This window comes from Microplitis demolitor, chromosome 4 (assembly GCF_026212275.2).
Source record: "Microplitis demolitor isolate Queensland-Clemson2020A chromosome 4, iyMicDemo2.1a, whole genome shotgun sequence".
Taxonomy (NCBI): domain Eukaryota; kingdom Metazoa; phylum Arthropoda; class Insecta; order Hymenoptera; family Braconidae; genus Microplitis; species Microplitis demolitor.
Window position 1 is genome coordinate 6,947,707 of NC_068548.1, and position 23,670 is coordinate 6,971,376.

Below are 23,670 nucleotides of genomic sequence, written 5' to 3' on the forward strand. Positions count from 1 at the left end.
TTATAAAAGTTTAAAAAATTATTTCTTATCACATGCAATTGAAATTTTTTTGTTTTTTTTTTACAAAAAATAAAAAACAATTTGAGTTACGCGCCAATTGAAATTCAGCGCCCTCTGGTTCAAAATTAAACTACGCCGCAAGTTTTGTTTATTTTTAGTTTTAGTTTTCTCTAAATCAAAAAATCACTAATTACTGTTTCGGTTTATCCACAAAATAATAAATAAAAATATAAAATGGCCACAACTCCACCAGACTTAGACTGGGTCCAATTGCGTATCGATATGGGAGAGGAACATCATGAAGATTTTAAGACTAGATTTAAGCGTAAAATGCTTGGAAATCCTCTGGTACCTATAGGTAACATTTAACCTCAACATATTGAATATTAATTAATTAATTAATTAATTAATAATTTCTAAGATAAAATTAGCAAGCTGGTGATACTGATAATTATTATTGATATCAATATTAATTATATAGGAATGGTAGCAACAACAGTAGCTTTGTTTACTGGTCTAGGATATTTCCGAGTAGGTAACAGTGTCAAGCAGCAGATGATGATGCGAGCTCGTGTTTCTGCTCAGGGTTTTACTATTGCAGCAGCGCTTTTTGGAACTTTGTCTGCAACTGTTTCTTCTCATTTTGAGGAAGTTGCTAATTATACTAAAAAATATACTGGAATTGGTACTCCAACTAATACTGATGATGGTACTAGTTCTAGTCCTGAAGTTAAGGCTAGTCCTGAAGTTAAAACTAGTTCTGAGCCTAAAGCTAAAGATGAGGGTGAAAAGAAAGAGGCTTCACAAACTAAAGTCAAGTTAGAAGAAACAAAAAAAGTTGATGATAAAAAAACCGGAAAATAAATGTATTGTATGAAACATTACAGATATTTAGTTGATTGAATATCTATATTTATATTTATATAACTAGTTTTATGTATGTAAATAAATATCTTTTTGAGTTTATCGATAATTAATCATAGTTATTTAATAATAGTATCAATTATAGAAATAGAAAATTGGGCTCTGGAAAATATTTAGAGAAATATAAAAGAAAAATATATGTAATAGGTAGTTACTGAAAAGATAATTTGATTTCCGATAATTTTTGGCTCTTGAGCTTTTTTTTTAACCCAACCTTTTTCCAGAATTTAAATTTAAAAATTCGGAAATTTTTGAAATTGCAATTTTCGTTTAAAATAATACATTTACACTGTAAAAAAAATCGGAGTAAGTCTAGGCGGTATAGGTGTTAAATTTTAACACTAAAAGCGGTGTTGAAAAAATTCTTCGGTGTTGAAAATATTTAACTTTGTGAATATTTTTACTTACTCGATCACTACAATTAAAAAGTATTTTTATCAATTAATTAAATTATTGTTGGTTGGAATAATGGGCGTAAAATTATGTAATTTTTAAATAAATTACGTAAAACAGATAATTATTTAAATAAGTGCATAGCAAAATTGCAATTTCCTCCAGATAATAATCATTCACTTATTATATATAATACATTTTTTTTTATCTCTATATGTAGAATTTTTTTCACACCGATTTAACACCGTCATTATTTTACTTTAACACCGTGCGGTGTTAAATTGAGTCCATTTTTAATACTGATTTTTTAACAGGCCATGTAAAAAAAATTTTTGTTCATAATGAATTTAGATCTGAATTTCATCACGAAACTTAAATCGTGACAGAAATATGACTTTAAATATGAATTTACTTCAACTTTTCGTCTAATCAGTCCGTATTAATTATAAAATCAATTTATTAATTTATCGATTCAGAAATTACCAATAAATTTCTTCCATCAAGTACTTGGTTTACGTAAATCAGTTTTGATAGTAAAATTAGTTTAGTGAACGAACCAGATCACTTGGATAAAAATCTGACTGAGTCATAATTTTGTCGTGATTAATGTTGTTGATACAAATTCATGTTGAAAGTCATATTTGTGTTATGATCTGAGTTTCATAATAAATAAATTTTTTTTTACACGGGAGTGCTGCAGGAGTTTGAATGAAAATTTAGCGTAAACTATAGAATTTACATAAAAATTAATAAAGGCCATATTTGTAGAAAATTTAATCTTCTATAATTTATGCTTCTTAGTAAGATTGCTTCTTCATAAAAAAAAAATTTAGAGAATTAATTGTATAGGAGTAAGAGCTCATTAAGTACATAATTAGTTTTTTTAGAAAATTATTTTTGTTGGATTTGGGTGTAGGTTTTCAACTAGTGGGTTTACGTAATTTTTTTAAAAGATAAAAAGTGTAAGAAACTAAAAATATCTTTAAAATTAATCGAGATAGGGTTGGTTGTTTTTTAAATTCAAATTTTTAACTAATTAATTAAAGTTCTTATGAATAACAATTAATTTCAAATGGTTTTATTGCAATTTATATTTAATACATAAACGTATAAATTCTGTTTACTTTAATAATTAAATCAATTAATTAATTAATATTATTTATACAGGAAAATCTACAAAAAAAAAAAAAAATAATAATTAGATTGCGTACTTCATTTTAAATACTTATTATTATTTGTAAAGGAAAGTTTTTTTTTTAAAACAAAAAAAAATTGATTTGGTGAATTTCTCATATCGAAAAATATTTTTTTTTTCATTTTTGTTTAGTAAGAAATTTTTTTTAAGGCTATCGCTGATTGATAAAAAAGATTTGACTGGTAGCCAATTGGGATCAGTCTCAAAAAATTTAAAAAAATGCATCGAGACTTTTGACTGAGTATTTAACTTACTATTACTGTAAGATATTTTATTTAATTTATATTTTATATATTATTAGTTTTATTTGAGAATGGCCAGTGAGATTTAATTGCGCTGGCACTTATTTTAGTTGTACCACTGGTGCTTAGGGACCGGGATCTTAAGCTAGGGGGGCTATTGCTGCTGCAGCTGCTCAGGCTCGTACTTGGAGTCAGTCCGAATATCTGTTGTACTGTTGGTCTCGTTGAATAATCGGATCTCACAGTTTCTATAAGCAAAACATTAAAGAAATTATTATTCATGACCTCTAGTATCAAATTTCAATAATTAACTTTCAATTTAAATTCTGATTAAACTATTAGCTTTAGGTACTAGGTCAAAAGGGCATTTTTTGTAGGAAATTTAATTTGTTACAAAAAAAAGTCTCCTTACATTTTTTTGTAAATCTGGTCCTTAATCAAAAATTTCATTTTAAAGATTTGTGAATTTTCGAACTATTAATTTTTGGAAAAAATAATAAATTTAAGAGTTCGAATGAAAATTCTAGATAAATATCAAAATTTAAACAAAAATTGACAAGTTTTTTTTTTGTAGGAACTTTGATTCTTAGATGAACATTTGTCTTTTGTAAATCCAACCCTTTATTCAAAATTTAAATTCAAATATTTGAAAATTTTTTAACGCAATTTTTAATAGACCTAATAGATCTAGAAGTTTGAATTAAAATTCTAGGTAAACAATCAAATTTACGTAACAACTGATAAGGGTAATTTTTGTAGGAAATTTAATTTTCTATATAAAAAAATCTATAGTTTTTTTTTTTTTAATCTACTCATTTATCCGAAATTTAAATTAAAAAATTTGGGAATTTTTTGTCCTGTAATTTTTAATAAAAATGATAGAATTAGAAGTTAACTTGAACAGGGTGGCCACAAACTGAGAAAACCGGAAGTATCGAGAGATCAGAGAATTAAGTGCAACTAGGAAATATCATAGAAATGTCAGGAAGTTATGAAATGTATTCAGGAATTTAATTGCGGGATACAAAAATTAAGTGATATTTAAAAAATTTCAAATTTTTAAGTGATTCTCAATGGGCTGTAACTCAAAGGAAAATAGTCGTACGGCAAAAATAAAAAAAGCAAATTGTAGCTTTGTGTCTGGTTTTCTAATCTGGTCTTGACATTTTTTTATTATTCACGGTCCCGAAGTAATTCTGAGAGAACCACCGAAAAAAAAATTTTTCAAATTTTCGCACGTCTTAAAACTAGTCTACGACCTCAATAATTATGAATGATTTTTTATTACTCCGGTACCGTGCATAATCAAAAAATTTCAAGACCAAATAACAAAACTAGACACTTGAAGCTAAAATTTGTCTTTTTCGTTTTTGTAGTACGGCGATTTTCTTTCGAGTTACAACCTGTTGAAAATCACTTAAAGATATTTTTATTTTTTTAATATCCCTTAATTTTTGTGACTAGTGTATTTTGAATTTATTGTAATCATAAGATTTCTTATTAAATATTTTAACACCGAATAATCAAAAATAGGTCATATTAATTTATTCTATTGACTTTTTTTTCTCGCATAATTTAATCATCGAATTCAATTATCGACTATGAAAATGTATCAGAAACTTGAATATCTTATGATATGAATACAATTTCTGTATCAGGGAAAAATGTGAAAAACTTTACTGGAAAACCGGAAAATATCATGGAATTTTGAAATCATTTCTTTGTGGCCACCCTGTTAAAATTATAATTAAACTATCAAGTTTATCCAAACATTTGTAAAGACTTTTTTTTGTCGAAAATTTAATTTCCTAAAAATTTATTTCCGTACATTTAACCCATATTTCGAACAATTGAATCAATAATGAGAAATAAATCAATAAAAATTCCAAATTACCAATAAGCGGAGTCTCGTCATACAAAGAGCCCTGTCGCTTGTTGATGAAAGAGTTCCGTGTGCTCTCAACATAAGGCACCTGTTGTATATTTTCAGCAGCATGCTTCCACCTCAGATGGTCGTCAACCTGACTAGTCAAGTGTCTGAGCCACTTCTGTGCCTCTTCCGTCGACTCGAGTTTTATCGTTGTCACTTTCTCGCAGCCCTCGACGCTATTACACACTCGTATCTCTTTCCCCGAGCTTGAGCTCTTTTGCACATCAGTCTCACGGTTTATCGGAACAGTCTGTACGGGATTCTGATCATCTTCTGCCAGTTTTCGGGACTCCCAGGCTTTGAGAGTGAAGTTACGCAGTCGTGCCCAACATTTTTTATTGTTTATGTTGATCGTTCCCGTGTATACGTCCTTTGTCATGCAGTCCAGCTGCGCCGCGAGTCGGCAACAAAAGTGACCGAATAATGGCAATGCGTGATGTTTATTGTCTGTTCATTAAATTTAATTATTTTTATTTTTATTTGCCAATCAGATAATGAATAAATTTATTAATTAACTTACCTAAATTATTAATTATTAAATCATGTGTGTGAATATTTTCCTCAGTATCATCTAGAGTTAATTTAGCAGACGCCATTAATTCAAATTGTGGTCCCCTTAAAAAAGAACAAAAATTATTTATTTTTGAATTTAAAATTCTGATCTAAGAATTGAATTTACACAAAAATTTATAAAAACCTTTTTTACAGAAAATTTAATTCTCTACAAAAAAAGTTTCTATCAATTTTTATGTAAATTTGATAGTTTAATTGTAATTTTAGATTGAAGTAATAAAAGTATGAGTTTGAGAAAAAAAAAAAATTGCTTACAATTTACCAGAACTCAATTCATCTTTTAACGAAGCCGCTAATTTTTTTCCAACGGTTTTAGATATTGACGAATGTATTGTACGTTTAATACGACGAGGTGTACTTGCGATACTTAAATCTTCTTGTAAAATATGGCTGTAGATTTCAAGAGTTAATTCAAACTCTGCTGGCACGTTATTGCTGAAAAAAATTAATTATTTTTTTTATTAAGTGATTAATCAATTTAAAGGGAGTAGAGAATAAAAAAAAGTACTTACAAGAGCAACACGTCGGGAAAAGTAATGTCTGTTTGTGCGCGATCAACTGGACAAATAAGTGCAGTGTCATGTATTTCGGTGCCGACGCGTGCCAAACAAAATACCGCGAATCTTCGGTAATCCCCACGGTTCTTAAAATGGTCGGAGTCTCGCCACATCAATGGAACGCGTAATTCTGATAGCGATACTCGTGCTGTACTACCGGTAATACTGAAACATATAATTTTTATTTTTAAATAAATTAATTTTTGTCATAAAAGATTTTTTTTTTAATTTATAAATCGTATACTTAAAATTAAAATTACTCATAAAATATCAAATGTACATGACAAGTCATAATTAACTTTTTTTGTAAAGAACTAAATTTCCTATAAAAAAGGTTCTTATCCGCGAATTGATATCTCCAATATTTGACCTAAAATTTAAGTTCAAAGATACAAAAAAAAATTGGCTTTTCAAAGTTTAAACGAAATTTTTATTTCAAATACTTAAAATTGCAATTACATGTAAATTATCAAATTTACATGAAAAGTCATAATAAACTTTTGTGTACAGAATTAAATTTGCTACATATAAAGTCCTTATCCACGAGTTGATATCTCCAATATTTGACCTACAATTTAAGTTTAAAGATACAAAAAAAAAAATTGTCTTTTAAAGTTTAAACGAAATTTTTATTTCAAATACTTAAAACTGCGATTACTTGTAAATTATCAAATTTATATGAAAAGTTATAAGGAACTTTTTTGTAGAGAATTAAATTTCCTATATAAAAGGTCCTCATCCGCGAATTAATATCTTCAATACTTAACCCACAATTTAAGTTCAAAAATACAAAAAAAAAATTTCTTCGAAATTACATGAAAAATCAGGACAAACTTTTTCATCGGAACTTAAATTTCCTATAAAAAATCCGTACAAACTTTTCCTTATCTTTGATAAGTTGTCAGAAAAACGGCTCGAGTTTCCGATAATCACAATTTCTTGAAATCATTGAAATTTCTTTTTTTAATTACCTTTTTTTATTGACATCTTTTTTACGGCGTTGTAATTCAGCCATATAAGCAGACATACGTTCATTGGACGTTAGTAGAGCACGTGCAGCTTCCAAACTCTGGGCTCTGTGTCTCGCGGCCGCTAAAAGTCGCGCCGAGCCCTCTCTCATTTTTATTTCCACTTCAATTTTTTGCTCCAAATCATACTCCTGAAAATACATTGAAAGCCATATTTATAAATAAATAAATAAATAAGTAAAGTAACGATTAATATATATGAGAATTAACAAAGCAGATTACTTAGCCGCGACATTTATATACAGCCAGCCTACTTTAGTCTTTAGTCTTTGGTCTTTTAAAATATTGCGCAAGTTATTACTGTACTCTTGTAGTTTACTTCTGTAAGTTAAGTTAATTAAATGCTGCACTAGCCTTATTTGCTATTTCAATTGTACACCTGCACGATAACAAAGACCTTTATATATTTGTATATATATATTTACTGATTAATTGCATCGTTAATACGTCCTACCTTTTATTTTCTTTTTGCTTTCATTTTTTTTTATTTTGCTAATGCTTAACACACCAGTAATTTAAATTCTATGCTCACTACATCCTGAGTTGTATTATGAATTTTAAATCACAATAATAAATACTCAAAGTATCAATGATTTGATAATAATGCGATAAAAAAAAACTTATTACTTAAATTTAATATTGTGACTAAACTATCAAAGATACGATAAAAAATTACTGAGATAAATCGACAGATAATTAAATTTCCTATAAAAAACATTTCTATAAATTTTTTTGTAAATTTGATATTTAAGCCAGAATTTAAATTGAAATTTAATACTTTAAATTTGATTGAAATTTAAAAAAAAAATATTTTTTCATATTTATTTTGCAATTGTGAGTAAAATATCAGAGATACGATAAAAAGTTACTTAAATAAAGTTATAGAGGATTAAATTTTCTATAAAAAAGGTCATGACAAATTTTTTTCTAAATTCAATAGCTTAGACGGAATTTAAATAAAAAGTAAAAATTTATCGGTTTTTGAATCTTGAACTCCAAATTTTTTTTTTGGCCCAAGGTTTTTTTTCTTATTGGATAAAAAAAAAAATTATTAGGTTTCTTGATAAGCTTAGTATTTAAAATTGAAATAAGTAAATCTATGTTAAGCCGGCATTACATGTGAGAAAACATCAAAACTGTGTGGGGGGGCAGAGACTAATTTTTATTATTTTTATTAACTTGTGCGTTTTATTTGCCAACTACGAGTTTAAGGATAAGAATACGAAGGAGAAGATGAATAAGTTTGTCGAGCCAGTATCTTATATTACATTAGACTCGTTCTCAATATTTAAACACAAACTAAAACTTGTGTGGCCGCAAAATAGCCGCGAGCATTAGAACCTCCTCTTTCACCTCCTTCTTCTTATTCTTCGGCTCCAGGTTGCTTGAGCGGATTTATAAAAGATACGATCTATCTAAATCTCATATCAATAAAAAAACACAAAAAAAAAAAAAAAATCTAAAGCTTGTTTCGGTTAAGGAAAAATTTTTTTAATGAAAAAAATATCCGGGAAATTTTGATAGAGATTTCTATTTTAAAACTTGTGAAGTAAGAAGAAAGTTTAAACACATGTGGTTAATTTAGTTGATGGCTGTTGGCCAATTGCCGGTTTATATTATTCTGTATTTATGTTTTAATATACACAACCACTTGTAAATAAAATAATTTGAAAAACAAAAAATATATTTATTTATTGCTTTTCATTGCGGTTACTCATAAACTTTTGAATTTATGTCAAAAGTCATAAAGAGCTTTTATTTAGAAAATTAAATTTCATACCCGGGTTGAAAAATTAGATCTGTTTCAAAATAAATGATAAATTCAAATATTTTTTATTTAATTAAGGTTTTCAATTTGTATTTATTTTATATAGGAATTTAATTGGTTTTTGTCCGTACTATTCTCTATCCAGACCAATATCAGATTTGTTTTTGTTTTATTTTTAGTCCGTTTTTAATCGCTTTTAGATTTAAAAACAGGACTTTTTACAAATATAAATAACAAATATTAATGATCTAAATTTATAAATTTATTTAAATTTTCTCGATATTTAAAACATACTAATTTTGATGGGTTCTAATGCCAAAATACTTTCCGATTTGATCCAGTAAATAAGAAAATTTCTTGACATTTCAAGAATAATTTTATTCAATATTTTAAGTAATCAGTCAAGACAACTAAAAAATGAAGTTGTCAAATTATCATTAACTGCCAATATTTTGAAACAGAAGAGACTAAGGAAATGGTGAAAAAAACATTATCAATTCTACTCGGAGAGAAAATTATAGTAACAGTTACAATTTATTATGGGAATGGTTCCCATATTGCATGGTAACCGGTTTTTTTGAAATGTTGATTATAGGAACGGCACCCATATATATTATAGTAACCATTCCTATAATTACGGGTATAATTCCCATATGGTATCGGAATAGTTCCTATGGAATTATGGTAATCGTTACTATGTACCTATGGTAATGGTTACTATAATATTATGGGAATAGTTACCATAATATTATGGGAATGGTTACCATACTATTATGGGAATGGTTACCATAATATTATGGTAACTATTCCCATAATATTATGATAACCATTTCCATAATATTATGGTAACCATTACCATATACGCTTAGGAACCGTTACAATGTGGTTATAGGATTGGTTTCTATTTGCTTATGGGAACTATTCCTATGAGTATGGTAATCATTACCATGATTCTTTCACATGCGATATGGGAACTGTTACCATAATGATAGGAATTGTTACCATATTTATGGAAACCTTCCCAGAAAGTATGGGTCTATATCCTATAATCCCAAGTAATCATTACCATAACGGTATGGGATGATATTTCATAAACGTACTATTAGGAACAGTTACTACAATTTTTTCTCCATGTAGAACAGAATATTTTTTATTAATATCACCATAAATAAAAATATTACAAGTCCATGACAATATAGTTTTGTTCGTTCAAATTTTCAGAACCAAAATTTTCCTAAGTTTAAGTACTAATCTAGTTTTGTCTGCCCGTAAACATGTACCTGAAGATCGAAACATTTTTTGCGCAGCGAAAATGAATAAAATTTATGTAATTTGCCTTCTTAAGGCCTAGTTCCGGAGGTTGGGAGTGACCTAAGACTTTTGGCTGATATACCAGGAACTATATGCGAAATTTTTCAGAAATCTAGTCACCTAATAGATTTTTTAGTTTTCAATTTTTATTTTCGTTGCGCGAAAAACGTTCCGATCTTCAGGTACATTCAAAAACAACTTAAAACTTTTATAAAAGATCAAAAAACAGACCGACTAGTTCAAATACAGATCAATTAATTTAATTACAGCCCAGTTAGACTATAATCAGATCCACTCCTTTGTCCAAATATTCAATTTCAAGAATTTAGAAATTGTTTTAGTTACAATTTTTAATAAAAATTCTAGATCTAGAAGTTTGAATTGAAATTTAAGTAAAAAATATCAAATTTATATACAAGTTGACAGAAATCTTTTTTATAGAGAATTGAATTTTCTACAAATAAGGTCCTTACAATCCACCGAAAATTAAATAATTACGTGAAATTAATCAAAATTTTCAAATATTGAACCACTGCTTAAAAAATATCAATAATTATAAATAATTAATTCTAAAAATACCTTATGAGGTCTCGAGACTATTAAAACTGGTGTCATTTTCGGTGGCACTTAATTATTCCAACTAATCAACTACAAGTGATGAAAATTACAATAAATAACAAAAAAAATGATTTGTTGATTAAAAGAGAAAAAAAAATATTTAAGGACGTATTGAAAAGCGTGTGTTAACCTAGAGGGTGTCTGAACTATATGAATTGCCGGCGATAGAGGATAGGGATAAGTATAGGGGTTGTAGACAGCGAATATCGATCCATAATCCCCCACTCTGGTTTAATCCGCGTAAACATAATAACGAGTCTGCGCTTTTATATATATCACTAATATCACATGCAAGAAATAGCGTAGGTCGCGTACAGTCAGATGTACCTATTAAAAAAAATGTATTTATATCTCAAAATGACCTTAAACGCGTCAGTAATGGAAAAAAAGAAAAAAAAATCTAATGGTCGTGGTAATTAAAGGAGTTTATTTTTTGAAAATACAAATATAGAGAGAGGTTAAGTTACAGTTGACCCTTGACCCTTGATGACCAATGATAATAAGCTTTAATGAATCTACGCGAGTACGATCTACTGCGACACTACACAATTTTTATTTTTTATTACAAGTGTTGTAGTGTTGTAGTTATTATAAATTTACCAGCCGTCAGCGGTATTATTAGTATGGAGGGAGATACAATTGAGCTTCAATTTACGTACGATCGATCATGAGAATAAACTGCATTTGAATCTATAGCTCTAATAAATATAAACCGAGATCCAATTGCTTTTGTATTTATCACGTCATGTTTTACATCTTTTTTTATTTTTTTTTTTTTTTATTCATACAAGTTTGCTCACTTAAGAGTTTTCATTATTAATTACCGCGGAAGTTGGGGATTTATAATATTTATTTATTTTTTTTATTGTAAAATACGAGTGAGCATACAAAATTATTTATATACTTGATCAAATTTGATTGAATATTATTAAATATCAGCAAAAATAAATTTAAAAAAAATGTGAGGTTAGAAGATTACGCCATAGCTCACTTGAGGTTTTTAAGTTCTCCTATTGGCTTCAAAATTAGAGTAAAAATAAAAAATAAAGTTTTTCGTGTTTCAAGAGAAGTGAACATGAAAAATTTAGTAATTACTTGAATAATTTTAGTGAAATAAAATTAAAGAAATGTAAAGTTAGAGTTTTGTCGGTGATATAATTATTTTGGGTTTAAAAATAAAAAAATATAAGATAGGTATTGAGCACGAATGTAACACACGAGGAGTGGTTGATATAGATGAGGTTTGGTCGTGTGCCCTCGTCCGAAATAATCTTCCTGTTGACCCAGAAACGACGTATACTAATTTATATGTCTATTATAGACTACGAGATATTTAATCGAGAAACAAATTCCGCGAACATATAAATACATATATTTATATATAATACATACATATATATATATATATATATATATATATATATATATATATATATATATATATATATATTTCGACGCCTACGACAGTTGATTTTTCTGGATGACACACGACACATGTCTTGTGTCCTATGTCCAAATATAGAAATGTCGAAAAAAAAAAAAAAAAAAAAAAAAAAAAGAATTATTTTATTTCAGTTGTATGGAAATTATATTTAGAATGAATTAATAATTTAGAAAGGATTAAGGAGACTTAAAAAGTAAATAGAGTGTTAATATGATTTTTTTTTAGCCGAGCGAGTTAAGACTTGAAATCTTGGATACGAATAAGAGTTGACTTTTTGAGTTGAAGGTGAGGTATGGTCGTGCATTAAATATAATTACGTAACGGGATGCGTGGCCACATTTATTATATAGATATATATATGTTCGTAACTCTGGTTACAACACACGCTTCACTGGTTGAAGGATTAAACCGAGCGTGTTTACGTGTCGGTAAATAACCTGAGCAAACTTTTAAATGAAACGCAAATTAAACTACTCAAGTAATCATATTTAAATATTAAACAATAGTCTATTGTAATAACAATAATCAATTTTACTTACAAAAAAAAAAAATTATTTTTATTTGTTTTTATTATTTAGAGTTTAAATAACGATAACTTGAAAACTATAGAGTTTATGAAAAACTGTGAAAACACCTTTTTTGTAGAGAATTTAATTTTCTATAAAAAAGTTCCTTATCAATTTTTATGTAAACCCAACTCTTTAATCAGAATTTTTTGATTAAAATGTTGAAAATTTTTATAAAATTAAGACGATTAAAATTCTCAGTAAAGTATCAAATTTACATAAAAATTCAAAGATGCCTTTTTTGTAGAGAATTAAATTTCCTATAAAATAAGTCCTTGGAAATTTCAATGTAAGTCTAGTCCTTTGTCCATAATTTTGATTTGAAATTAAAAAAAAATTAAATAATTTTGTTCATTAGACAATTGTAATAATAATGACCATGAGAATATTCATAACGAGATAAAATAATTAGATTATTAAAAATAGAAATTACATGATGATTAATAAATACACTTTATCACGATTGACGACAATGCTATCAATAGCCTTAGCATAATTAATGAAAACGTATAATAAGAAAAAACCATATTTATTATAATATCAGTTAATATTAAAATAATAATAATAATTATGGTCTATATAGTATTTGAGAAAGAGATTATTATAACGTGGGATAAGTTATTGTTGATTGTTAGTCATAATTAAGTAGCTACATATTATCAATTGTCATTATGTTTTTAAACTTGTACTTAATTGCCGATAAAATAATAAAATGATACCCTAAATTTATTAAGATTTATTCATATTAACATAATTATTATTTAAATATAACAATTAGTATGTTAATAGCACAGTAAAAGTGTGTGATAATTATAATTTATTATAATTGATCAATAGAAATTTGATTACCAAGGTCATAAATAATAATCAAACTTATTGTTGAACACAAATTATAATTCTAACCGCGATCTATCAACTCGAAGCATCACTAACTATATTTTACACACTCATAAAGCTCAAAGTTATAATATTAGTCACTTTCACAAAATAAAATAATAGCCTCTTCATATTAAAAAAAAACACATAACTTGGACTTGAGTTTTATTTTATTTTTTTATTCTACGGCAAAAACATTAGGTTTATGTAAATATTGATAACTATCTTTTTTGTCGAGAATTTAATTACCTATTAAATTGCTTTAGTGCATTTTTGTCATATTTTTGATCATTTACTCAGAATTTTAATTTAAAATTTTTAAAAATTGTCAGTTTAATTTTTAAAAATAATTTTTATTTTAATTAATTTAAATTTTAATAATGGACAAAGTAATGCTTGTTTGTATTAGAGGACTTTTTATAGAGAATTTAATCCTCAACAAAATTATCTCAGTTCATTTTTCTCATATTTTTGATCATTTACACTGAATTTTAATTTTAAAAAATTGTTATTTGAAATTTTGGAAATAATTTTAACTCTCAATTCTTTAAATTTAAATTCTGGATAAAGTAATGCATGGAAGAAAAAATTTATATAACTCTTTTTTATAGAGAATTCAATTTTTTACAACTTTATTTCAGTGCATTTTTCTCATATTTTTGATTGATTATTTAGAATTTTAATTTAAAGTTTATAAAAAAATTGGTATTTGAATTTTTACTTTAAATACTTCAAATTCAAATTATGGATAAAATAATGATTTTATGGAAAAATTGATTAATGACTTTTGATAGAGAATTTGATCCTCTATAAAATTATCTCAGTACATTTTTGTCATATTTTCACTTCTTAACCCGCAATTTTGAATTCAAAACTTTACATTCGTTAATAAATTGCACACATCTAAATTATAAAATTTATTAAAAAAAAAAAAAAACAAATAACTTGGGTCCTCTTTCAAGATTTGAACTCCAAAAAAAACAAATTACCTTCAAATTATGCGCAATTTGTCTTATATAATAAAGGTCCAGATCTTGAAGCACTTGGAACCTTTCTCCCTCACTTTTATCCACAAACGGGTTATCACTGAGTCTTTTTTTGCACTTCTTTGATTCTCTCAGACTCAAAGACGCCAACGGCGGGAAACACGATTCCATTTTGCTTAAAACCCTTTGCTTTAAATTCCTAATCCGTAAATCAATCACATTATCACAAAAAAAAAAAAAGAAAAAAAAAAATAAATAAATAAAACCGCGGAAACCGCGAGCCCGTCGAAATGTTAGTATAGCACAATACAATAGAACCCAGAACAAGACAAACAGCGTTCTTCTGCTCAACTCAACCAACTCTCAATACAACAACTCAGACCTCTACTCAGTCTTTCATTTACTTCAACTCGATTCTCGACAAGGTGAATTAGAGATGACGTCACCATCCCACTACTCAAGTCCTCAACTTCTTTCTTTCCTCTACTCCTTAACTTTTATTTAAACCCAACCGAGACAAATAATATTTAATTCAACAAGTAAATTAACCCAACAGGTAACATTTTGCTTACAAATTTTTTTTTTTTTTTTTTGTAATTTTTAATCTACGAATGGAGCAAAAAAAGTGACCGACTCTTCCCACGAGCTCTTATTCTGTAATAAAATGGTTTAATGCAGCAGTGGCAAACTCACTTGGCACTAGTCTTATTTTTCCCTTTCCCTTTCTTCTCCCATTATATTCTCTGGCAGATTATTTATTTATAGATGTATATATTTATTTTAAATTTAAACTCAACTTTTAACTCAAATTTGAAATTTTAATTTTTAACTTGAACGTTGATTATAATAATAATTATTGCTATTGTTTTTTTTTTAAATTATTAAAAAAAGGAGCTGAGCTGAGTGAGTGAGTCATGGGATTTAAAAAAAAAATGTTACCACTTATCTCGTAAAAATTCACACCACTGTGATTATTCGCGGAGTTTGAGGAAAACAAAACGCGGAAAAATAATTATTTTTTTAATATGATCTTAAACTTTTGGAGGAGACGCGGCTACTGCCGAGAAATAATGTCGCGGACCCCTCACCCAAGAGAGAGTGGGGGGGACCTTTTCAGGGTCGGGATGTTGGGATCAAACCCATAGGGAACCGAGACCCATAAAATATAAAAGTTGCATTATGCAGGCCTGAGTTTAAAATTTTCTGCTGATGTGAATAATCGGTTTAGATAAAAGCTGATAAGGACTTTTTTGTTAGAAATTTTATTTGCTACAAAAATGTACTGAAATATTTTTGCTTTATTTTTTAAAATTATTATTTTTATTCAAGTTTTTATTTTACGTTTGAATTTTTCGAAACATTTTTTGTAAGAAATTAAATTTTCTACAAAAAATAGCCTTTTAAATTTTTTCATAAACTCCATAGTTTACAAAATAATTAAATTTCATAGTAATAAAAATAAAAAAACGTCACAAAAATTGTGTTAACATCTGAGAATTATAAAGCGGAAGGATCCTTTTGAGGCTCGAACAGTTGACAGGATGTTCCGAGGGTCCTCAATACAGGATGTGCCGAGGGTACTTTGTCAAAAAGTATCTCCTGTGTTGCAGCAATTGTATTGTGAGGAAAACAAAAATAAAAAAATATAACCAATAATTAATTGAAGCCGAATTATTATTGAATAATCATAACATTATTATATATTATCAATAACGCAGGCAAATGGTACAATATTTAAAGCACAAGTGTTTATTTTAGTCGATTGAAAGTAAGTCTAAATGTAAAATATTATCTCGTGTCCGGTGGCAATGAATATCCGGCAAGTGCCTACACTTTTAGCTGCCCACATTTATTTATTTATTATATTAAATATGTAATCAAAATATTTCCTAATACATCTATTACTAAGGCTTTATTTTCTTGCGATAGCTATATCCTGGGATAAAAGAAAACGCGATGGAGGATAAAGAAAAAAAATATAAAATAAAGGCGTAGACGCTAAAAACTACAAGCTTTTAAAAATCGAGGCGTTAAACGTCAGCGAGTTCACGGTTTATGTAAAAAAAGAACAAAAAAAAAAGTGTAAAGAAGTTGAGATATGAAAACGTGTCTCAAGTGTATGCTAGTGGTGTCTGAGAGTTTTAGTATAAAGAGATTTTAATAACTTTGCCTGAGAATTGGTGGATCGAATAATTATTTAGTCATGTGACGGCATGTCTAGTATGAAAATAAATGACGCGTTATTTTTATATTTTTTAAGATTAAGGAAATAGATAAATGAATTAGATTATTGACTTGGTAGAAAGTAGTAGAAAGTCCAAGAATTCAATTAGCCGCGATCGGTAATCGGGAACCGATTGTTACCGATCGAAGGTGAAAAGAATTTCAACTGAAAGCATGGAAAATTTTTTTGCTAGGAAACTTCTATGAATAATGGAATAGCAGGGGAGTGGAATTACTTTTTTTTGCATTTAATTAATCTGGATCTGTACCGTACTGAAGTATTCTATTACATTTTTGTCATATTTTTTCCCATACTCCAAAATTAAAGTTTTAAACAAAACTTGTACATTCCTTAGAAATTGACAGTAATTCGACAATTAAAAGTACCGAAATTAGCTGTCCAAATTTGCCAACAATTTGACAGTAAAAGTTTGAAGGAAAAATGTGCGATTATTCATTTCTCCTCAATTTAGAGGCAACTTTTTTTACTAGAAAAAACTCTAATAAAAGTTTCATTAAATTTTTCGTGAAATGTCCCTTAAATTCGGGCTTTTCTGTTTTTGACGATAATTTGTATACAACTTTTGAAGTGAATTTGCATTCTAATTCGGGTAGTAAATTTATGTCAAATTGTGTAACAAGCTGTATACAAATTGTCGTCAAAAACGGAAAAGCCTGAAGCTGACGGATATTTGACGAAAAATTCAAGGAAACTTTTATGAAGTAAGCTTTTGCTAAGTAAACTGTGCTATGGCAGTAAAAAATTTTCGAAAAGAGAATTAGATCTGGAGTTAATGCGGAGTGGATGATTTTTCATTTAGTTGAAATTCACTTTTACGGGGAGATTTTAATGCGAAAATTCAGGATCGGAATGGATGCGAATTGAAATAAAATCCAAGTCACTTCGAAATCACTCTGCTGAAAAAAACTCCCTATTCACTTCGTATGCGGAGTGTTTTTTTTTTTTTAACTCCGGAACTCCGGGTGACGGAGTGACTTCGGATTAAAATAATTAAATCCATATTCACTTCCGTTTTTTACATTGTAGTGAAAGAAAATTTTTACATGCAAATTTATGAACTCAGTATTAAAAAATTCGATTACATGAATTTATATAAAAATTTATGCAAATATTTTTTGGGTAGAAAATTCTTTGAATATTTCTATTGAAAAGAAAATAAAAACAGATTGGAATTTAATTTTTATTTTGTTCATTAATTCGGACCTGCATCGCCTATTTTTAATACACTACATTTTATCACAATTTTGCTCATACTCTAAAAGAAAACTTTTTGACAAAAAATTTAAATGAAAAAGATTTTGCATATGGAAATTTCAATTAAAAAATGCTCATATTATTTTTCCAAAAAATTACAATTTGTCTTCACATTTTTTCGCTTCAAACGAAAAATAAAAATTTGCGGTAATTTTTGAATCCAATGTCAAGTAAATTAATGAAAAAAATTTTCTAATCACTCATAACATTTATTATCACTGTCCTTAATACAAGAAGTCACTTAATTAGAAAGTTTTTAGACCAAAAAAATATAAAAAATGTCTAGACAAAATGAATGTGCAAAATAAAGTGTATTAATAGGTCAGGCATAGCTAATCAGTAATTATTCATACATATTGCAAAGAGTAAGAAAAATAAAAATATATATATCTTCATATCTATCAAAACATTATTAGTAATAAGTCGGTCGTGAAAAAAAACCACCGAGAATTTCCTTAGATTAACAAACGGCTTTCTGGGTTAAAGTTGTTTCCGCGGTGAGCAAACACACTATTAGCTACCGTTTGTTGATTACCTACTCGATTATTGCTGGTGCTCTGTCGTTTAAATATTTCATTTTAAATATAATTAGAAAAAGTAACATTACATACAAGTTAAGTAGGTTTACGAGAACATTAACCGTTATCTTAAAAAGCTTTTGAACTTGAAAGAAAAAAAAAAAAATAAGATTTCCTTTTATTAGTTAGAAGTTTGGAAAAAGAAATTAATCAAGTCTGCGAATCAAATAAGTACTGGGTTTAACTTTAAATAATCTTTTACTAGCATTAATTCAAATGGAAAGCACTTCTGGTATTTGTAGATAAGAACCTATTTGTTGTAATAATTTTGTAAAAAATCTAATCCACAAATTTACTGAATGTTTTTGAAGTTTTTATATTCGGATTCAAATTATGGGTCAAAGATTAATTTTACAGAAAAATTTATCAGTGTCTTTTTTATAGGAAATTTAATTTCCTACCAATAAGGTTCTAATAAGTTTGAATGCAAATATGATACTTTTCTTATTATATTTAAATTTTAAAGTATGGCAAATTTTTCTAGTTAATTTTTTTTTCGATACTTATGGTTCTAGTATTTAAAACAACTTTTATAGGGAAATTTTTAAATATACGAGAAAAGTGTACTGAATAAAATATTTAGAGAATTAAATTTCCTACAAAAAATATTACGATCAACTTTTTTAACCCATTAGAGCCCGAGATATTTAAAATAATAATATTAAATAATTAAACTATTAATTTTTTCTATGTTCTTCATAACTTCCGGTCATACTGATTGCCTTATCAGTATGAACTGTTATACAACGGTCACTATGAATAATTAGTAGCTACTATTCACTAAAAAAATAAATATTAGATAATAAATAAATAAATAAATAATTTAAATTAAAATTTCTTCGGCGTGAATTAATGCGGATACGTAATGAAGTAACGGTTTAATTATTGAATAAATAAAATATTACGTAGAAACGATCTTTAGCTCACTAAATTGAATATAAATATGTTTATATTAAATGAGTTTTCTGGTAGACAGTATGCCGTTTCTTCGATAACGTCTCGTGTATAACCTGAGGCTGAAGAAAGCATCGCGACCGGTTTTGTGTTGAAAGTGAAAACGGTTTTGATTTGGAAGGACCTGTTACGATTTATAAGAAAAACATAACGTCTATTTAATTATAAAAAAAATTTAAAAGAAAATATTTATAAATATAAATTAAATAAAATAAATTTTTTGTCGTGACTTTCACCGCGTGATCGTTAAGAATTTTCTATTAATCACTTAGAGCTTAAGTGTTTTTTCTTTTGCAAAAAATTTGAAAGATCATTGAAAGTGTTAATTGACATTTTTATTTTATTTATTCAAACAAAAAAAAATTTTTACGTTCAGGAGGATTTGAACCTTCTTCCTTTTTTTATGTTTAGTAATAATTTTAAATTGTTTTAGACAATGGAAATTTTTTAAAAAAATATACATCGATACAATTTCTTCAGTTGGATGCGTAAGAGTCGATTGTTTAAGAAATTTATTCGATCATTGTCCAATTATAAGGATTCTTTAGAACAAAGGCATTGTTTTATTTTATTGATCAATAATTTTATAAATTTGTCTAGTTAATTTTTAATTTATGACCCCATTTATTTCTAGATTTGTTGTTAATAGTAAACTTATAGTCGATTCAATCCTCAGTAAAATAAATATTCGATACAATAAATCGGTTACAGTACAGAGATAAAAGCATTGTTTAACAAATTTTATCCTAAGGTCACAGGTTCGAAACCTCGGGTGACGTTTTTGTTATTTCATATATATTATTTATTATATTAATAGTGAGTCAATTGATAAAAAAAAGTTATCGATAAAAATATAGAACGCAGGTGCGTTGAATGTGTAATTATCATTGCGTACAATTGTAATTTATGATTATAAATATGAAAGTAAACAGTTGTTACTAAATATCTAAGGTAAATTAATCGGAAAAAAAAAATTAATATGAAGACTTAAGTAATTTGTTGACATTTCGTGTTGTAAGATGGTATTTACCTTGAGAGTAACCTCTTCATTTCATAAGATATTTTTTTTAAGGAAACACTTTAATAAATTATTAAATTACGGGTCAACGGTCATACATATGACGAAAATTTACTGAAATAAATTTATAGAAAATTAAATTTTCCATAAAAAAGGTTATGATAAATTTTAATATAAATTAAATATTTTATCGCGAATTTTAATTTTAAAATAAATTACTTGTAAATATTTGTATGACCTGGTCTAGGGAGTGGTAACCGGTATTATTCAATGAACAATAGCGAAGAAAGTTGGTCGTATGTTAAATTACAATCAACATAACTCTTATATCTAATAACCAATCTCTATAATAATTTGTTTTTTAAAAAAAAAACTCAAGAAATCACAAACGCGGATTCGAACTCACGACCTTGGGTTACTAGTTTTATTTAAAGACTTCTATATTTCAAGAACTTTTTGACTGATTAACAACTTCATGGGCTCATTTTAATCGGGACTAAATACTCTTTCATTTACACTTTCGTGGAAATCGGTAAAATTAAAAAAAAAATGTTACCTTGTAACCATTGAACTTATTTTTCTGTTCAACTGTGTTAATATCCGTGTTATCGGTATTCGAGTGGACATGATCAACTTCATCTTTGAGCCGTATTTTTTTAATTTTACCCGGCTTACGATTTTTCGAAATCACGTTAACACGTATGGCACCTGTCGCGCGACGTGAATTTTTACGTTGCATAATCGGAGGTATATTATCATCATCCTCATCATTATTTTTGTTTTTATTATTATGATTATTATTATGATCATCATTATTATTTTTATTATTATTATTACTATCTTCAGAGTCTTCTTCTGGCACCACGTACAATCGTATCTTATACATTTTCACATTCACTTTTGTCCCACTAATTTTATTCCAGATTTAATTGATAGTTTTCACAATAAATAAATAATATCACTTAATTTTATTTACTTATCTTATTATTTATGCAAATTTAGTTATTTTGTTTAATTAAAAAATTTTTTGACCAAAAGCGGACTTGCAAGTTTTAATTCGTCATCGTTTTCAACCGATTCATTTAAATTTACGACTCAACTATCAGAGATGTAATAAATTTACATCAGACCTTTTTTGTAAAAAATTAAATTCTCCATAAAAATGATTTTGATTCATTTTTTTGTACCCAACCATTGTGTCAAAATTTTAATTAAAAAATTAAATTGATAAAGAAAATTTGTTTCGCATTTCGATTCAAAATTTTGGCTCAATGGTCCAAAGTATAAAAAAAAAATCATTTGAAGTTTTTTTTTGTAAAGAATTAAATTCCCTAAAAAAAAAAAGAAAGATAAAATTTTTCCGTATCTTAATCCGTTTACGGGTAATTTGACTCAATAGCAGAGTATAAAAATAAATTAATATCAAGTCCCAGTTGTTGAGGTCGAAAACACGTGCCCGCATTAAAGATTCCGAAAGACAAAACTCGGCGGTCTAAAAAATAAAAAAAATGATTCTGTTAACCTAGATCAGCTCTGAATACTAATAATCGTGTTTAAAATACTTTCTTTTGCAATCCGCGCCGGATATCGGGATCTTTACTCAGTAATTCAAATTCCGCGACACTAATTTACAAGTTCCTATTTTATTACCCCCACCTCTTTCACCCCCATTTCAACCAATCAAAAAAAAAATTCAATAATTTTTTTTTAATTCTTCAGTAGCAAATAAAAAAAAAATTCTATTTAAGTAATTAATTAATTTAAATAAACACGTGTTTAGTCGTAGGTGAAAATTTTTTTTTTATTTAAAAAAAAAAAAAATACTAAATTTGCACAAATAAATAAATTTTCAACATCAATAAATATAATTAAAAATTTTTTTGGGTTAAATTTAAAAAATATTTATTTCAAATTAAATGGATTATTTAACACACGTTAACTTAAAGCCGATGGTAAATTTAAATAACGAGTAATAAAATTTATAGCAACACGAATTCGATATCACTGATAATAATGACGAACGTTTAAGTTAAGAGTTGACTGAGGACCCGGGACTTGAGACTCGGTACTCGATACTCGTTACTCGTTACTCTTTACTTGTAATTCCGAGACACGATACGAGTAAAAAGTTAAATGTAGTGACTGGAGAGTGGAGGGAAGAGAGAGGAGGGCAAGAGGCCAAGAGGGCTAGTGAAAGACAACTTTGTCAGAGAGGGACAGAATCCACATGGGGGGAACCCAAATCGTTAATTTTAGTTTTAAATAGAAAAGGTAAATGCCTTTTTATGTTTATTTATATCATTTCAAGTACTATTTATATTATTATTTTTATTAAATAGGTCGACGAAGAAATTAGGAGGGATTTTTGAAAAACGGTGAGATTTTTTAATTAAGGGCTTAGAGAGAGGTGAAATCACTGAGATATTATTTATAGAGAATTAAATTTTCTACAAAAAAGATTTGGAGTAAATTTACTGTGGTCCAAGAACTTTAATCAGAATGTTGAATTTAAAAAATGAGTGCATTTAACTTCATGAAATTAAAAAAAAAATTTTTATTGAGCCTTTAATTTAATTTTCTAGTTCACTGGTAAGAGATACGGGAAAATGATCCCAGTTACTTTTTATAGGAAATAAAATTTTCTATAAAAAAAGATCATGAGCATTTTTTTGTATCTTTGACCATTTGTCCACAATTTGAATTAAAAGTCATAAAAATTCTTTAAAAAAATAACTACTCAATTTTTTTTAAAAAACTCCAGTACTGAAATTTAAATTTCAAACTACACTTCCTTAGTTTCCGATAATAATAATAATAATAATAATAATAATAATAATAATAATAATAATAAATAAAAAACATTCGTACTAAAAATACTACCAAGCACCCAACACATATCCAGCGTCTCCAAAATAAAAAATGAAAGAAAAAAAATAAAACTTACCGCTTTAAATTTAGTCCTCAATGTTTCGCGACGCGTAACTCGCGAATGATAATCACTCAAACACCTTAAATAATTATTTTCCTTGTTATTATTATCCTCAATTGTTTTAGTTAACAATCTCAAGCTCTTCCTCCTCGGCGCCATTTTCCTCCAACTGTCATCTCTCAGCTCGAACCTGAAACCGAAGCCGAATCCCAACCGTCAAAAGCCGGCACGCCCGTGACCGCATACTTTTTTACTTTTGAATTTAAACTTTTCCCGCCTTG

The 23,670-nt window shown here is 27.5% G+C and overlaps 3 protein-coding genes across 6 annotated transcripts in view; 2 read left to right on the top strand and 1 right to left on the bottom strand.

Moving 5' to 3' along the window:
* The first annotated feature begins 137 nt into the window (after positions 1 to 137).
* Positions 138 to 1,090, top strand: LOC103570430 (uncharacterized). The gene is made up of 2 exons (XM_008548168.2): positions 138 to 358; positions 482 to 1,090. The coding sequence occupies exons 1-2, from the start codon at positions 235 to 237 to the stop codon at positions 862 to 864; spliced, it is 507 nt and encodes a 168-aa protein (XP_008546390.1). The 5' UTR covers positions 138 to 234; the 3' UTR covers positions 865 to 1,090.
* A 1,339-nt stretch (positions 1,091 to 2,429) lies between these two features.
* Positions 2,430 to 23,573, bottom strand: LOC103570429 (rhotekin). Of its 4 annotated transcripts, none has more exons than XM_008548164.3 (8): positions 22,395 to 22,548; positions 21,017 to 21,368; positions 6,786 to 6,973; positions 5,770 to 5,979; positions 5,513 to 5,692; positions 5,205 to 5,299; positions 4,649 to 5,131; positions 2,430 to 3,002 (listed from the first exon to the last, which is right to left on the bottom strand). In XM_008548164.3, exons 2-8 carry the CDS (start codon positions 21,344 to 21,346, stop codon positions 2,800 to 2,802), a joined length of 1,689 nt encoding a protein of 562 aa, XP_008546386.1. In that variant the 5' UTR covers positions 21,347 to 21,368; positions 22,395 to 22,548; the 3' UTR covers positions 2,430 to 2,799. The 4 variants fall into 4 exon arrangements, with proteins under 4 accessions (XP_008546386.1, XP_008546385.1, XP_008546387.1 ...); XM_008548163.3 differs by having other exon boundaries at positions 21,017 to 21,590; XM_008548165.3 differs by lacking the exons at positions 21,017 to 21,368; positions 22,395 to 22,548 and adding an exon at positions 14,415 to 15,453 and having other exon boundaries at positions 2,455 to 3,002.
* The window catches only part of LOC103570427 (autophagy-related protein 16-1), a 182,768-nt gene continuing 181,914 nt past the window's right edge, over positions 22,817 to 23,670 (top strand). The window contains exon 1 of the mRNA XM_053738769.1: positions 22,817 to 22,835. The gene's annotated coding sequence lies outside the window, so the exon portion shown is untranslated. The remainder of the gene's footprint in view (positions 22,836 to 23,670) is intronic.